The sequence below is a fragment of the Argiope bruennichi genome, chromosome 1 (genome assembly GCF_947563725.1).
Source record: "Argiope bruennichi chromosome 1, qqArgBrue1.1, whole genome shotgun sequence".
In the NCBI taxonomy this organism is placed as follows: Eukaryota; Metazoa; Arthropoda; class Arachnida; order Araneae; family Araneidae; genus Argiope; species Argiope bruennichi.
The window spans coordinates 8,457,760-8,475,522 of record NC_079151.1 but is presented as its reverse complement, the minus strand read 5'-3'; the positions used below and the strand labels follow the sequence as shown (position 1 = coordinate 8,475,522).

Sequence of the window (17,763 nt, the reverse complement as noted above, 5' to 3'; positions counted from 1 at the left end):
TCATCTTGAGTTGTTTGCAAAATGATTAGATCGATTCCATCCCCCCCCCCCCATGACAACTATTGAAAACTAAGCAATGTTTTTTTTTTAAATTCTTATTTAATGCTTTTTTATTTTATTAATCTTTTATAAACTGTCTTGTATCAATATTTTCCAGGGTACTCCAATCCTTGTATGCTGTGGTTTATCCTGTGTGAAAAATTCTAAGCCCAATGTAATGTGGAATTTTTAAGCATGTTAATTTAATTTCATTTATATCATGTTTGTGAAGATGAAACTTTTTTGCTAATTTTTCACCCATGCCAAGATATGCAAGATTATTAAAATTTTGTATGCTAGGTTTTTTTTATTCCACATAAGTTACACCTTCTAATTAGAATATGACAAAAAAAATGATCTCAGGTTTTTAAAGTATTTATAATGTGAATTTTAATTTAAAGATAAAAAAAATTGGCAGTTATGCTTAAAAAGATACTGTCTTTTGATTCAATAATAAAAAGTAAGCTTTCAAAAACTAATAGAAACATTCATATAATTACAATTATATAAATAATTTTTAATTTTTAAAGTTCTTTGTCATTTAGTACAAAAGAAAAGGACACACGGTTTTGGAAGTGTAATAAAATTTGTATAGAAATGTAACTGAATCACATTTTTTAAATAATAATTAAGGTGATATTTCAAATTATATTTAAGATTCAATAAAAAAAATTGTTAAATTTTGAAATAAAATATATCTTTTATAAAACTTTTACATTTAATACATGATGTTTTTAAGTGTACAGTATAAATTAAAAATAGTTTTGATATCATTTTTATCAAAAGAAAAGCATACAATTTAATGTTTTGATGAAATTATAAAATTGCTTACATCACAGAATATGAAGAATTATTGCAAATCATTTTAAAATATGTTTAAAAAGGGAAATTATTAAAGAACAAAATTAAAAGAATTATAACATAGAAAACACCAGATAACATTGTTACTAATTTTACCATTAAGTTCATTAATTGCTTTAAATTAATTCATTAATTGGCTTAAATTAAATTAATTGACTTTTTGCCATTCAAAGAAAATATATTTTGCATGAACTATTGTACTTTGAATACAACTACATGATTTTTTTCTAAAGTTTTGTTTTTATTCATCTCATTTTTTACAGCATTTGTTTTAAGAATATTGACTATACCTTTTGTTTCATTTCTGAAATTTAATTTTTTAAAGGATTCAATTTTAATTTTTATTTTTTTACATTAATATTGAACAAGTTTTGCTCACTAAAAAAAGTTTTTTATAGGACATGTCGCAATTTGTACCAAATAATCCACATTTTGTCAACTTTTGCATTCAGTATGATTTGAATATATTTGATTTATTATGGTTTGAAAGATTATTATCAAGATTTAAAAAAAAGTTCAGCTCAGTGATTGCAGATGAAGAAATTTTATTTCAACAGAATTGCAGTTTTTTGTGAGTATAAATATTTTTACATTTTTGAAAGTTTTTTGGAATTGAAACTAATAATGGCTGCTATTTCATAGGGTTATACAAAAATTATAAGATTGTTAAGTTAGCATTTTAGGAATAAGAGACACCATTGTATCTTTCTGAGGATTTAATTTAAATTATTTTATCATATTTATTTAGTATTAGTCATCTTTAGTAACTAGCTATTTGGTCAGATATATTTCTTTTCTTGTCAATTGAATCTTTCTAACTATTCAAATTTGTTTGTGCAAGGTATTTAAAAAAAATTGTGAATGAATTTAACCATACTGTTTTAGAGTGCCTGAAATAGAAAAAAAATTAAGGAAAATTCTAACATCTGAAGCATTATGATTTCTGAAGCAATATTTTCAACTTGTCTTATCTAATCATTATTTTTTAAAACTACCTTTAATTTTAGCTACAATGGTCTCCACAGAAAAATGTATTTTATTTGCTTTTAACTTGACACACATAAATATAAATACAATAACAAACTATAAAAATTATTGCTGTGTAATATATTTATAACAAATACACATTTCCATAAAAACATTGATTTCATCATTTTTGCAACCAATTTTTATTATTCTTGTGATTAATTAATATTGTTTTGAAGTAATAATTCTACAATATTTTTAATGACCCAAACAGTTTTAATATTTTATTCATTTTATTGATCAATTAATCATACTTATTTTACTTCTTTGCCTTTATTTTTTGCACAATTTTTTTATATTATAAAATTTGGTATTTTTTGTTCCACACCAATGTCATGCCTATGAAATAGATTTTTGAAAAGTTTATAAAAGTTAGAGTAACAAGATGCATGGAAAAAGTTTGGCAAACGTGCAAGCTGTATTTATCATATTTCAAAATAGTGTAAAATTAATTTTTGTATAACAATATGTTCTAAAGATATTGTGCAAGAATGTTTTCAAATTAATAACCTTTTAATTAAAAATCTTGTAAAAAATTTAAAAAAAAAACTCTTTCTTGGTGAATACCTGTTACCCAAGAAGTAACTACCAAATTTGGTAACTGTAGGTTTAATGACTTTCCTTGTAAAGTGTATAGGATGATTTTTGCTTCATACATGTCACATTGCATAATTGGCAGATAATTTTCTGTCCATAGACATTTCATATTACAAAAGTCATTTAACTACTTTTTATATATATAACAATAACATATGTGGTTCAGAAGTTGATATTATTACACATTATCAAATAGGAAACAGTCAAATGTAAATAAATTGTCATATAAATGTTTAAGACTGCTTCATGGAATATTTTTTACAGCTACAATAATTTAATATTTCATTTAATTAATTAATGGAGCTGCGGTTTTGAGGTTGGGTTTGCCATGTTATTAAAAAATCCATTCAGTCAAAGGAAAGAACATGCAAAAAAAAAAAAAAAAATCAAGATATTAAAAACAAGTATTAAATAAAGTTTAATTGAACATGAAAATAAACTGAATAGTCGCAGAAGGATAATCGCTATGACTTGACTATGAAAACTGATGATCATATCTTTCAAACCTATTATTTCCCAAAAATAGTTTTTGCATTACCTTAAAATTCAAATATTTTCCTTTTTTAAACATATCAATTTCATTTCTGTACCCTTTTTCTTTATTTTTAATATTAAAAAAAATTACTTTGGTGTCAACTGAGAACAATATTTTCATGAAATTCAAATTCATCCATTAAAATACTCAATCTCATGATTTTGCCTGTGTTAAAATTGAAAAATTGCTTGCTTTGCACATTACCTCAAAAGTTGAATTCATTTTTGCTTTTATTTCATAGTATTAATTTTTTTTAAAAAAATTTGCAGTCCAATAATTTGTAGTAAACTCACTCAAGTCAAGTTTCTATCAATTGTACTGAATAATTTATTGATTTTTTTTAAATGCATTTCATATTAATTGTTTTACTATCTAAAATGTCAATTACCTGGGCAAACTAGCTGGTCGCCAAAGACGGCTAATAAAAAAGAAAAATGTCAAACTGAAAGAGTGATAATTTTTATTTATTAAATAATGCATCATATTTATGTATAATGTACATAAATACATCAAAATTAATAATAGGTATAAACAGCAGTATTTATAATGGACCGGTTTTTAAGAATTAATCTCATTTCTTACTTTTGAAATTCTTGTATCGATTCTCTCTCTATGTGATCGCAGAGGTCAAGGTGTGGAGCAACGTTTTAGAAATAATAATATTATCAGCTCTGTCGATTCATATATAAGATATGTCTACTGCTATAGTGTTAGAAAAAGGAATTATGAACACAAAAGAAAAAACAAGAATCCAAAATTTTAAACAAAAAAATTTATAATGTTTTCCTTCAACACTAAAAATAATTTATATCTTCCCGATTGATATATATGCTGACAAAGATAAAAATTTATATATATGAAACAGGACACTCTTCCCCACTTTTTTGAAAAAGGAGGAAACAATTTCGAATAAATTCTTTTTAAAATTATCCACTGTAATTCTGCTGTTTCTTAGAGGTTTTACTCTCATTAAAAGCCTAAAATTACAAATCCATAAAGTAAAAGTTACAATTCTTAACATCTTTTTAACGCTTTACAGCCACAACACCAAACATACAAAATGCCACAAAAAGTATGTATATTCAGATACTTCATTATGGAAACTTAAAAACAACTCATGGGTGACAAGAGAATTTTAACAAAAGGAGATTGGGTTTAACATCATAGAACTAAGACATATAAGATAAATAATTAATGGAAATATAACAGGATACCAAAACAGATGGAAAAACTATTTTCGACAGCTAACAGAACCTTCACAGAAAGATGTTTCATTGAGATGAAATTTACAATCACTTCCTCAAAAGCTGGAATACTATCCTGCTGAAATGGATGGAAGATTCCAATTATAGACATTTGTTGTAAATGTCCCAATCGTGAAATAATAAACAACTGAAGATCTCATTGCACTTCACCATTAATTGCCTTCTCCACAAAGAATGTTAATTGATCAATTTCATTTAAAAGAATCGGCAAACATTAAGTTTGATATTATTTCATTCATATTCAACTGAAAGAGTTCCTGTATCCATATGTTATAGTGATGAATCAAGCTAGAAAAACTGTTTTCATTCTTTTGAAGCAAATTGCATTTCATTTCCTGCTTTTGTTATAAATATTTAGAATAATAAAATTTTTTCTTGTATGATTGATAATTTTTGTTTGTTGCATAGAAAAAATATTTTGGAATATTTTCTTTGTCCTGAAAATGAGGCAACAAGTAAGAAGTTTAGTTTAGTCGAGGAGTTTTCTAGCAACCCTCACCGATGCTTTCCTTTCTTAGAGGTAAATGTGTTTGTATACTTATTTGCAGTTGAACATGGAATAAAAAAATACATTTTTCTTCATTGCATTCTTAATTTTCCATGATTTATTTTTAAACTTGTCATTGCCTTAAACGTGTTTATAAAGATTTTTTTTTTTTGTGTGTGATCCTTATCCATCATATATATAAATTACTATATTCGGATAGCAACAGAACCGGAAAAACCGAAGTCAGGTAAATTAGTAAAATTATCTAAAAATTGCAGAAAATTGCTTGCGGCAGCATTTCACGCCAAGCGTACACGATTGGCAATTTCGCGTTATCATTTCGGAATATCCGAAGCGTAATGTCACCAAAACAAATCACAGTAACAACAACTTTAGATAGCTTTCTTTCAAGAGTAGGGTATATATATATCTGTTCATCTGTGCATTTTATTTTGCTTTTTTTGTGTTCTCTATTATTTTATGAATATTATTACTGGATCCAAAAATATTTTTAAAACTACCGAAGTTTGGTAATATATATTTTCTGCAATCCCTATTCACCAGCTACGGCTTACTGTTCAGAAATGAGCAGTGCTAACCCAAAATATTTGTCAATAGAAATAAAAGAGTACTTTAGCTGTGAGTAGTCAAAATTGATACCATTGCATTATATTTAAGAAAATTACTAATATATCTCTTTGAAAGAAAAAGGTTTATTAACCAGATTAATTCTGCCTGGAAAAAGGTGAAAGTAGAGCTGAAAACGTAATATAAATGCAATAGAGAAAAACAAGAAAATGCGAGGGGAGAATATCAAAAGAGTGAATTTAGCTTTGGGAAAAACTTTTGTTAAAGACGAAACCTGAGCTGTGATTGATCTTTGACGAGCATATTCAAAATTTGTTTTTTGCTTACTAATCTGCCATTCAGCGAAGCACAAAGAGTAAATTTGGAAACTTTTTAATACAAATTGGCCTACAGCTTATGGTGTATGTATTTCATATGTGTTGATTCACTTTCCGCATTCTTTTGGTTTTTGTTTGTTTGTTTTTCAAATTTTTATTTTTTGTTTCCGTTGTTTAGAAACTCTTAAGTAGGGAAAAAAAAATCTTAAAAAAATTAAAAACAAACAAACAAACTAAAAAAGCAAATTTCAAAAATAATATGGGAGAGGGGGAAGGACTGTATTTCTGCAGCCCTGATGGACGAGCCACAACTGCTATCCACTGTACGAAAACAATATTATGAAGAGTTAATAAAATTTTGTTTTTTATAGCTGATGCGAAATAATTCTTTTATGTATTTTCAGAGCAGATTGCCGACTGATTGCAGTGTTCCATGTCTGTCCGATATTCTAGATGGCATCGTTAAAAAAGGTTCTTGGATCGAGGCTGGTGCAAGATGGGAATATTGTGTTGGGAATCAAGATAACTCGGTTTGTATTAACTGCAGTTTTTCTGTCTAGGGTGTCTTCTGGCCATGAATCATATTACATATGATTTGTATGTGTGCAAATTGAGGTAAAATTAGAAAATTATTTTTTGTATTACATGCTAATTGTTAATATTAAATATGTCATTATGAATAGAAGTATGTTAATTGAATTTTTTTTTTACTAATATTTTGACAAAATAAAATAAACTGGAAATTTTTCAATGGAGTCCACTACATATTTAAAGGGAGATGGAAAAACTACCTTAGACGCTCTTATTTATAACTAGCTGGTACCCGGCGCGTTGTTGCCGCAGAAGAAATAATTTTGGAAATATCGTCTGAATTTTAAAATAGCTGTCTTGTTTAATTAGGAATGATAGAAAGAATGATATTTATTTTCTTATTGGAAATGAATACATTTATTGAAATATAATGATATATAAAGAAGAAATATAAATAATATCTATTCTATTATTTTGACTCTATTATTCAAGAGCTTTAGGGTAGACACTATTTTTTTTGTTTGTTTTTCCGTCTTTTGCAAAATCAAATAAATTTCTTGGCGCATGAGCATCGAACATACAATTCGCCATGTGAAAATACGGATTTTCTAGGTTCAATCCACACACTTCAAGTGATTGACTTTGTGCCTTGTTGATGATCATCGAGAGTGCAAGTCGAATGGGGAACTGCAGTCGTTTAAAATCAAAAGGCATGTCAGTGGGAATAATGGGAATGCATGGAATGAGCACATCTTCTCCAATCGACTTTCCGTTAAGAATAGTTGTCCCGCTTCTTACCGCGTATTGGTCTTTTGATTCTGATGCGTGTGATCAGGTAGCATATGAACGTTGTCTTTCGATTTTTGACGCATGTTGATCTTGAGATTTTGTTGCACGTGAATGTGCAATTCGTAAGCAATCTGCTTTATTGCTCGCTTGTCGTTATTCGTTTGTTTCAGAAGCTGGAATTGGCTTATTTCTGCCTGCCACACTGGTAGATCTATTCAGTGACGTCGTTTATTGTCGAAGCAATCAACACGACATACGGTTGTATAACCGAAATATCGTTTGTCGATTCTCTGAATAAATAGAAAAATTACTTTTTGCTCTGGGAAATTTTCATTATATATAACTTAAATTGATCGGCATCGATAATAATAATTCTATTTTGTATGCGTGAGATAAACTGAATAATATGTGCGGTTTGCCACAGACAAAATATTGTGCACGCTGAACATCCTGTATAGATGACAATTCGTTAATGAAAAGAAGGAAAAAAAAAATCAGCGCTTGCACTGAATATTTTCGATTTCATTTCACTCACATTGATTGGAAACGATAATAATAACTTGATTTTGTTTGATATATGTGCGATTAACTCAGAATGACGTGTGCGTTTGCTGTTTGTCTTTTGTCAATTTTAAAATATAACCTTGGCGCAAGGGCAAACAATAAGTTGGCAAAGTTTCATCGAAATCGGTTGAACGGTACGGAAGCGCATAAAATACGAACAAAAAAAAAAAAAAAGCATTTTTATATATTAAATTGATTGATTGAAATGGGATGAGAATGGGATTTTTGGCAACAGAGGCCATTATCCCCTAATTCCAAAAGAATTCATTCAATAGATGTTAAAAAACTTCAGAGATTGGAAAGAATCCGGAGATACTGCTTATTAGAAAAGCAGCTTTTTGAATAAACGTTTTGAACCAAGAACAAGAATGATAATCAATATTAAGTTTTGTAAAAAGATTTGACCTATGAGTTGCGTATTTGGAACAAAACAAGATGATATGTCCAATTTTATTTTCATGATTCCAAATTTGGCAGTGAGGGAGGGTAATTGTGTAGTTCAAATCTATCCCACAGAGCTGGAGTTATAATCATCCGGGTTAAAAGACGCGCAGTTATGATATCTTCTCTTCTATTTTTGATTCATGGATTAAGGGAAAACATGGTGGGAACATCGCCAATAGGTTCTAGATATTCGCCATTTTTAAGAATATGATTCGTTCTTTGTAGTAAGGTTTCCTGACAATGAGAAATTAAATCTTCTGAAGCAATCCACTCCAGCAATGGGTGCGACTCCGGGACCATTTTTGCGAGTACGTCCGCCTTTTCATTCCAGTGTATCTGTGAATGCCCTGGAGACCACACCAAGCATATTCTCTGATTTAATTTTTCCTTGCTTGAATTTTGCCAGCTAATCTGTGAATGACTTTTAGAGATTTGATTGTAAGGCATTTTAAAGCTTGAAGGGCCGAATAGCTGTCTGCCAACAATAGCAGATTTTTTCCTGTAACTGAAAGTTCATCCAGTGCTTGACAAAGTGCCAAGGCTTCTGCTGTAAATATGGAATTGATGGGGTGAATTCTATAGATGAAGGATTGGTTACAAGAGATACCCGCAATACAAGTGAAAGATTGAGAGTTAGATGCATCCGTAGCGATAATAAAATAATCTTGCATCATTATCCGATACGGTCCTATAAAATTCGTTTTTGAGTTGTTTGCATTTTTTCTTGACAGAATATCAAGTTGAGTAATCACTGTTGTTTTCGATAAATTTTCTCGATGCATGCACGTAGCTTTGTTAATTGACCTCTGATGCTCCCCTTTTTTCTGCTGAATACAACTAAGTCACTTGCCATATCTAAGTAGTTGAGATGATATCAAAATCTAGCAAGTTGAGGCTTCGACGGACCAAAAATTGTGTAGAGGCCAATGATGGCTCTACAAATGATAATGAAAATGAACTCATAATTGCGGTGTAGCTTTAAAATGCGGTTTATTGGACTATGAGAAAGGGTATGGAGTCTACCTCTACCAACGGTATAGCATCGCATTCTGTGTTCAATTCTGGTTCTGACAGGTCATGTCCCGCGCAGTTACGAAAGGGAGCAACCTTAGAATGGGAGGCGCGCTGGTAGCAAAGTACTTAACAGCATTTAAGTGAAAAAAAAATGTATTAAAATGCTTCACTGCATATATTTTAAATTACATACTGTTATATTAAATTCATATTAGTTGGTAAAGTAGTTTTTCAGGAAATGAGGAATGCTTTCTTAAAAACGTTGTGATACACTGATTCACTGAAATACAAAACGAAAATCATTTTATATGATTAATTGAAGAATGAAAGAGTGTTGACAAAATGTGTGAATTCTACTGTGTTGTGAGTGCAATTGAAAGATGACCAGTGGTATTTTTTTTTTTTTTTTTTTAAATTCTGTGCTATAGCGAGCAATAGCTTGGTTGCATTTGCTGGTAATAAAATTACTCTAGAGCCATTCTTCATAACACATCACTTGTATAAAACTGACTAAAATATTTAAACTGGAATACTAGCTTTCAGTTTTTCGTCACTCAGGTTTTAGAAGGTCTATCTCGACGAAACTTTTTGTGCAGATGACTATGTATTTCAGCTATAGACATATTGAGTTTATCAAAAGTCGTCAAAAATTACAGGTTACATTTATGGTGCTTTTTTATCTTTAGAAAATAATAATATAAAATATCCCTCTGACTACCTAAATATATATGCAATTTATGTATTTAAAATAATTGTTAGAACCAAAAGGCCAACCCTGCAGTGTCATTTATATGTCCGATTTCATTAATTTTTGTTTTATATGAAACTCATGACCTCTAGATATGTCATTAAGGATGTCCTGACCTTCGTTTTTATGGGAAACACAAAGACATTGTAATTCTCGAAATAGAAAAACCTTGTCAGAATTCCTTAGAAAAGAGCACTGTATCTATTTTTATTTCATATGATAATGATCCTTAGATACATCATCTATATTCGGCTATTTTCAACTATCTTGCATTTTGGAGAAAAATATGAAAAACGCTTATTTACAGGGAAAATTTTTGACGGTCTTCTAACATCAACAAAGATATCGATTTCGTCACCCTACAATCATAATCAACCAATCAGAAAATTCTATGTTTATTTCGCAAGTATAATTTAGAATACTATCTTTTGCTGTCATTAACTGTAATTCATCTAAATTGTTTGAAATGATTATCTGTACATACTGATAATATAATTGCCGAACAACTGGTCGCTGAAGGCGGCTTATCATTTATGAAAAGTGTTGTTTAAACTTATATATTTTTTATTTTCCTCATTTTATTCTTCAATAATCGGTACATGCACATTTGGTAGTATTTTATAAATACAAAGTCAGTTTTTACTAAGTTATTTTTTATTTTATCTGTGATAAATATGAATTTTTAATAAATAAAATTGACTAAAATTTGACGAAAAAATTTGCTTGAAGAATTAGAAACATAGTTCTTTTGAGTAATAAGAACTGATTTATTTAATTAACTGTGAGAGGACATTTTTTTTTAAACTCTTCCCCCGCTTCATAATATTTGTATAAAAAGTTTTTTGACTCTTTTTAGTAGTTCAGATTTCTATAGGGGGAAAGAAAAGACTCTTTATTTTTATTTTAATAGAATGTTTTAAACTGAATACAGAATGGATATGAAATATTGAATTTTCTATCTTTTAGGTTATAATTGGGATACTGGCTATATCGACACATGGAAATTTTTATATTGCTGATAGAACTTTAAACTTACCAATCATTCTTACTGAAGACTGCGATGATTGTTGTCATGACCAGAGTATTATTGAAAAATTCAAAAATTCCGAATTTGCTTCTGTAGTTGCCATTCAAGAATATGACATAATAGTAGAAAATATTTTCTGTGAACGTGGGATTCAACAATCTATTCAGTATATAAGAACCTCATTTTGTCGTGTGTATCCATTATTTTCTCTTTGTAAATCAATATCAAATGACTTTTTCACCCTGCACAATTCTAAGTGTTATTCAGAAAAGGATGCTGAAAGTATTGAAAGTAACAGTGATTTTCACAATAACTCACAAGAAATAAATCACCGTTTTTTAGTGCTAAGCAAAATTTGGACCTTTCAAAGCGAAGTTCCATGTTACTCCCACATTTTGGTGTTATTTTTGTCTGAAAATTCTCAGAGTGAGATTCATTTTGATGATGAAAATGAAAGCATCTCGGAAGGCACGTTTAATTTTGGAGACGATGCGGAATTTGCAAATTTAATAAGTGAACTGAGCGTCTTGCACATTGAAGATAAACAAGTTAAATTAGGGTATTTATACTTTGATACTACCGATCAGAACAATGTGTTTTTCCCTGGACATATTTATTCTATTGCACCAAAAGACGACAGCAAAAAGTTTCAATTGACTTTTGAGGATATAGGTGAAAGGATGTTTACCTGGACAATCACTCCGGACATGAAAGTTGCCCATGATCCAATTTGTACGGTAAGTAGAGCTTAAAGTTGTAATTTTCTCTGTCTTTGTAAGTTAGATGTGGTTTTAAAAATCCGCAGGGTGATCGAAAATAAGCAGGAGATGTTTAGGCTCCTCTTTCGCAAGAACTGCCAAGGGATATGATTTCGATTTCGGAGAGGGAAAACAAAAAGTTATGAAATAATAGACTCCTATTGAGTAAGTCTGCATTGCGACTTACCTCAATATGAGTCTTTGACAAAATTAGATTGCGCAGAAGTGTGTTTCATCTAAACGCTTTCAAAGCAGAATACGTCGTGACAGTGCGGAGGAGGAACTAGTCATGACACGGCTACTAGTTTGACGAAAGATTGATTAATGAGGAAACTTCTGGGATTTGGTGGGCGTTCCAGAGGGGCGTTGGAGTTTTCCGGGATGGCTGAAGTTGGTTTTAAGAAACTTAGAGGAGAGTTTGGCTCCTGATCAAAAGAGGCTGCTGCAGATATTTAAAATAGCTGAGACCTCACCCAGTAGTACAGTTTCATCAATTTATATGAAAGCTCGTAATCGCCTCAGTGGTCGTCTGTCCCTTATTACAGGACCAATTTTATAAAAATCAAATATTAGATAACGAGAATTCGTCACTTTCTTTTCAGTTGCGTGTAATTTTAGCAAAATATATTTAAAATTTTAAGATTAAATGTCATGACAGTTGGAAAAATGTTTGTTGAAAATTGTACTGTTATTTTGGCAAAGGTGATGCCAATAATCTATGAAATTTGCAAAGTTGGTTAATAAATGTAAATTTATTTAAAATGCTTTGATTTTAAAGGGTGACCATGGCATGGAAGACTGCGAAGGTGCCGAATATCATGGAATAAAGGAAATTCTTTTAAAAAGGTTTGTTAATGAGGTTCATACTTTTATATAAAGTTTTAAATTTCTCTTTTACCACCTGATATGCTCGGTGTTTTTTGTTATTATATATGTTAAAAATATTTCTTTATCTGATTTTTTAAATATATGCATGTATAAAAATGTATGTATTGTATTTTATATATATATATATATATATATATATATAATGAACTTTTATGTAAAATATCATAATGCATAAAATCCTTTGATATCACCTCCGACTTCAACTTGCTGATATAATCAGTGTAGTTCGGAATCAAGTTGTTTTCAGGTATTTCACGACTGAAATATTTATTTAATTATTTGACACCAAACTTACTTTAAAAACTAGTTTAATGAAAGTTCTGCTTCGAGTGTTCAAATTTCAAAAGATATTTGTTCCAAAGCCTGGTGTTTATAGTTAAATATTTGTGTGCAATATGTAAAGTGCTTGTAGCAAGACAAATGGGGTTTAAGGTTTGAAAGGGTTAAGGTTTTCATATATCAAATTAATTAGATGTTGACATTTTCTCTTAGTGTAAACGTGTACGCTAGAAAGTAAAAATATATTTGATATTTGCAATCGCTGGGATCCTAGAGTGCCCGTAAAAAAAAAAAAAAAAAAAAAAAGCTTTTTAAATGTTTATAATATCTTTTATGTAAAAGTTTTTTTATAGAATACTAGCTGGTACCCGGCGCGTTGTCCGGCGATTTTCTAGGCTCAATCCGCACGTTTGAAGTGATTGACCTTGCACTTTGTTGATGCAGTCGTTTAAAATCAAAAGGCATTTCGGTTGGAATAATGTGAATGCGTGGAATGAGCACATCTTCTCTAGTCGACTTTCCGTTAAGAATAGTTGCCTCAATTCTTGCCGCATGTTGGTCTTCTGATTCTGATGCGTGTAATCAGGTAGCACATAAACATTGTCTTTCGATTCTTGTCGCATGTTGATCTTGAGATTCTGAAGCGCCTGAATTTGCAATTTGTAACGATTTATTTGTAAATTTGTAAACGATTTGTTTGTAAACTTTATTCAAAATAAATGCTAATAATTGTACTATGCCTATAGCCTTCGCGCAAATGCAAGCAATAAATTGGTAACGGTTTTATCGCAATCGATTGAACGGTACGGCAGCGCATAAGGTACGAATAAACAAACATTCGTTTTTTTATATTAGATTATAATGCAAAATGTGCACAAAATCCTCATTTCTCTTGCAATTTCATTTTTTAATGTAAAAGTTTTTTTTTTTTTTTTTTTTTTTTTAAATACAGATTATTACAATACACAAAATCTTTCTGCCGTCCGTAACTGTCCGAAACAATTTTAAAAAGGCACAGAAAGTTGATGTGTTTTTTTTCCAGTTAGTTATTGCTAATTTTTAATGAATGGTATTAAATTTAGTCTGACTTTGTGAGTGGCAACTCAAATATGTGATTGCAATATAGAACAGGAAGGCAGCCACTTTAAAACAGTGAATTTCTATCTCCGTCAACCGTTGAAAGCACGCATTCTAATTTTGAATTAATTTTTATTGTAACTTAAAACTTCTAAACAATTTTTTACTATGTTAAGGAAACATTATACAATTTCAATAATGTAAAATACATCTTATTTAAATATCTCCCTCTCTCGTGTTTTCGTTATTTTAAATTCATTTTTGTAACAAATACGAGGCGTCGCCATATTGCTTGCTTGTGTCATACTGGCCTGCTCAATGGAAAGATATCTTAATTAATATAGAATCAGCTATTTAATTAATTGTCAGTACGACATTCGCTAAAATCTTTCCAATGTTTTACGGTATGTGTGAGCAAAACTTGAAGAAATTTTTTTCAGTAATTTGGAGTTTATAACGATTATGTTATCTATGAATTTAGCTTTCATTTATATAAATCTATTTTTGAAAACTCTTAGGCATTTGAATCGAAACTGGATTGTGACTTGCATTCTCCAAGATAAGATGTATGAAGATGTGGAAAATATAAATAAAGGTAAATTTCATAAAAAATTGGATTTATTTATGACTATGTTTTAAGTTCAACTAGCAAGTTATTGGATTAATTGAATTTTCATCACTTCTGTTTTTGCATATAAATTCAAATCTTATGTACCGTCACATACCAGTGTATTATGCAGTGATCAGAAAAATTCGAATGGCCTGAAATTTTGCAGATCTTGTCTGAAATATGACACGTTTTTCTCGAGTTAACTCAAAAAATCGTTTTCGCTCGTAGAGACTTTGGGATCGTTCATTAAAAAGTTTTAAAAAAACTAGCCATTTTCGGCGACCATGCTCGTCTAGATTATTGGCTTTCTAGGATGTTAACTGATTAACATGGAACTTATGTTGTTATTTGCTGTTAATGAAAAATTTGGATTAATTTGAGTTTGAATTTTTTTCAATTTGCGATTAGTAAAAGGATTCATATCTGGCGGTCCGTAGGCACTAAACTATGCGTGGAAAAACGGGTGCTGATCGCTAATTGGAAAATGTATATATTGCGAAATAAGAGGGGAATTGAAAATATTACTTCGGATTAAAAAGAACGCGGTTGGAAGTTAAGATGGATCAATTTAATTCCATCATATAATTTAAAGCATTATTACGGATTATGTTATAAATTGAATTTAAAAAAAATACTAAAATTGTGAGCAAATGGATTGATATTGTAACGTTTCTCCGTTTCCCTCACATAGTAATTGACATTCCGGCCAGATGTAGCGTCACCCGTTTTTCCACACGTAGTTAAGTACCTACGAACCGCCAGATGTGAATCCTTTTACTAATAGAGTCATTGTGTCTAGTCATTTGTTGCATCCAGATAAAGAGAAACATATGGGTGTCTTGTCGTTTTAAATAGATCCAAGGGAGAAGAACGTCAAAACATCGAGATATTAAATTTTTTTCCTTATGTGAAGAGACTCTTCAAATCTTCAAGAAACGGTCGATGACCAGCAACTGTTATCATTAAGTGTCGAACTCAGGTTGACTTCAGCCGGTGTTAGCTGCGAATAGATTATAATTGACGTATGTTCGGGAGGGGTCAGCTACAAAGATGGATCATTAACAGATTTTCCCACGATCGACAGGAGACCAATGAGAAAGCATTACTGAGCAGCTATTGGTTGACAAGGAACTCAAGTTCACCAATGAGAAAATCAAAGGCGGATATCTTAAGGAAATAAAATGTGTTTTTTTAAGAAAGAAAAAGAAGAGAGGAGAGCAGTGAGAGGCGTCGAAGGGGAAGTCGGAGAGACGTCGGTTTTCGAAGAAATTGTTCCTGATTTTGTGAGAAGCTCCGTGTGATTCGAATTTCTGTGTTAGGATCCACACGATAAAGATCAGTGGATTTCTGGAGCGGCCCCTGGAGTACCCTTTTTGAGCTAACAGCCTATTAGCGTCTTTTTAGTGTCTATTCTCCGATTTGATCGAGGAATTATTTTCATGATTAAACTTTCAACTGTTGTGCGAATTTTGTAAATAATATTAACCTAGATGAGGATAAGTTGTTTTTGTGTACATATATAAGGCTGTAAATAAAAGAATTGTTTTGTTACTCTACTCTTTTATTTGATCGATCAGGGTCAGGTTATTACAATATCATTAAAAAGTAGTTGCGTGTGCATGTGTGTTTGTCTTAAGTTAAGGCAAGTACTACTTTTGTAAGATGATTCCCATAGGCAAGTCGTAGGGATTAACCATCTGGAGACGGTTAGGCCTACTTTTGAACTTGATTGAACTTTTGCTTGAAGCCTGTTTCTTGATTCCTTTTGCATCCTCTTTCTTCTGCTTGAAAAGACTTTTGGAGGGCACGACAAATCTTCTCCATTAATAGGATTCAATATTTTTCAGCTCCATTAGAGAAACGCTAGATTCATTGCAGCTGTAAAAATGTTCAATGGAGCCATCTGAATATATGATGGTTTGTTTGCATTTGATTCTTGCCTTTCGACAATAAGTTATGACATCGATTTCTATGCCACGTACGTTAACGTTTTGTTTGTGCGTGTGTGTGCCTGCGCTCAAACATTAAAGCTAGCAAGTCGATGCCCGACTGACATACATGTTTGCGGCCTTTCGTGTCGTGAGTTTGGAATGAATAGCCACGCAGTTCCCGCATCTCTCTTTCTAGTAATTTATTATGGAAGGAGTTAATAAAATTATTGTGGAATTTTCGGATCTGTTAATTGCTCAGTTTTGTAAAGTGAACTGAAATGAAGTTCGCTGTCAGAATATTGCTGGCCGTTTTCAAAATATCAACAGTTATAAAATTATATTTTTTGCTTTCTCGTATATGAAGTGTAAAGAATCGTTGCATTGTAACCGTCAAAAAATTTAAAAGCCAGATTTTGACCAATCTCCGCGTTTTTGATCTTCCTGAGTTCAAAAACACATTTTTAGAAAATGTCTGTGCGTGACAAGGATAATTCTAAAACGCGTAGAACTAGATGGATGAAATTCGGTGTACGAATTTTACACTAATTTGTAAATTTTTTTCAAATTTTGAGTGAATTCCGTTCAGAGTCTGTCTGATTGTTCAAATATAACGCTATAATTGCAAAATGAAGGGAACTAGATGGATGAAATTCGGTGCACAGATTTAACATCTATGGCGTTGACACCTATCAAATGTTGAGCCAAATCCAATAAAGAGTTGATCGTCTGTCGGTCTCCCCTTTCAGAAACATGTAAACGCGGTAACTCAAAAACGCAATGATTTGAATAGATCAAACTTAGTGTGTGATTTTGTGACTACGAGTGCAGTTTTATGTTAAAATTTTGTTTATGCGGATTGGAAAGAACGTGCTTCTAAATCCGTATTTTCGGATATGTTTCATCGCAGGCCAGGGATTAAATCCAAAAATCTCGTCATGGATCACACGCCAAAAGTGAATATTTCGTGATTATTGTACGCTAATGCCACAGAAGGAATTTTTGAGATAACAAATTTATTAGTGGGTGTGGGAAAATGTTTTAGACCCTCTGGATTTTATTTGCAATATAAATAGTATTCTGAGACTCCACTCTTCTGAGAAGAAATAGCTAATCCCAATGTGGCATTAGCTATTTCTTCGTCTTTATACAGCTTATTAACGTTATTCATTTTTTTAAATTAAAAATTAATTAAAAAATGACGGAATTTGGTGAGTAAAGTTGAAGGTTCAGTCGAGTTCTTTGAGATTTACTAGGTATCTGCGCTTTGTTAAAGGCTTGACTAGTTGGATTTCTACCGGTCTCTAAGAACGCCTACTAATAACCTAAACCATAGATTTAACAAGGTTGAGAAAAAGGTTTTTAAAATAGTTTGGATCTAGGCTTGCTAC

General features: G+C 30.9%; 1 protein-coding gene across 5 annotated transcripts in view; it reads left to right on the top strand.

Annotated features, from left to right (window-relative positions):
- The window catches only part of LOC129964118 (uncharacterized), a 58,373-nt gene that overhangs the window by 26,481 nt on the left and 14,129 nt on the right, over positions 1-17,763 (top strand). For all 5 annotated transcript variants that reach the window (XM_056078815.1, XM_056078829.1, XM_056078809.1 and 2 more), the window contains 7 exons: positions 158-214; positions 1,299-1,471; positions 4,732-4,843; positions 6,120-6,245; positions 10,772-11,569; positions 12,369-12,436; positions 14,353-14,429. In XM_056078815.1, coding sequence (XP_055934790.1) covers positions 158-214; positions 1,299-1,471; positions 4,732-4,843; positions 6,120-6,245; positions 10,772-11,569; positions 12,369-12,436; positions 14,353-14,429 — 1,411 coding nt within the window. The remainder of the gene's footprint in view (positions 1-157; positions 215-1,298; positions 1,472-4,731; positions 4,844-6,119; positions 6,246-10,771; positions 11,570-12,368; positions 12,437-14,352; positions 14,430-17,763) is intronic.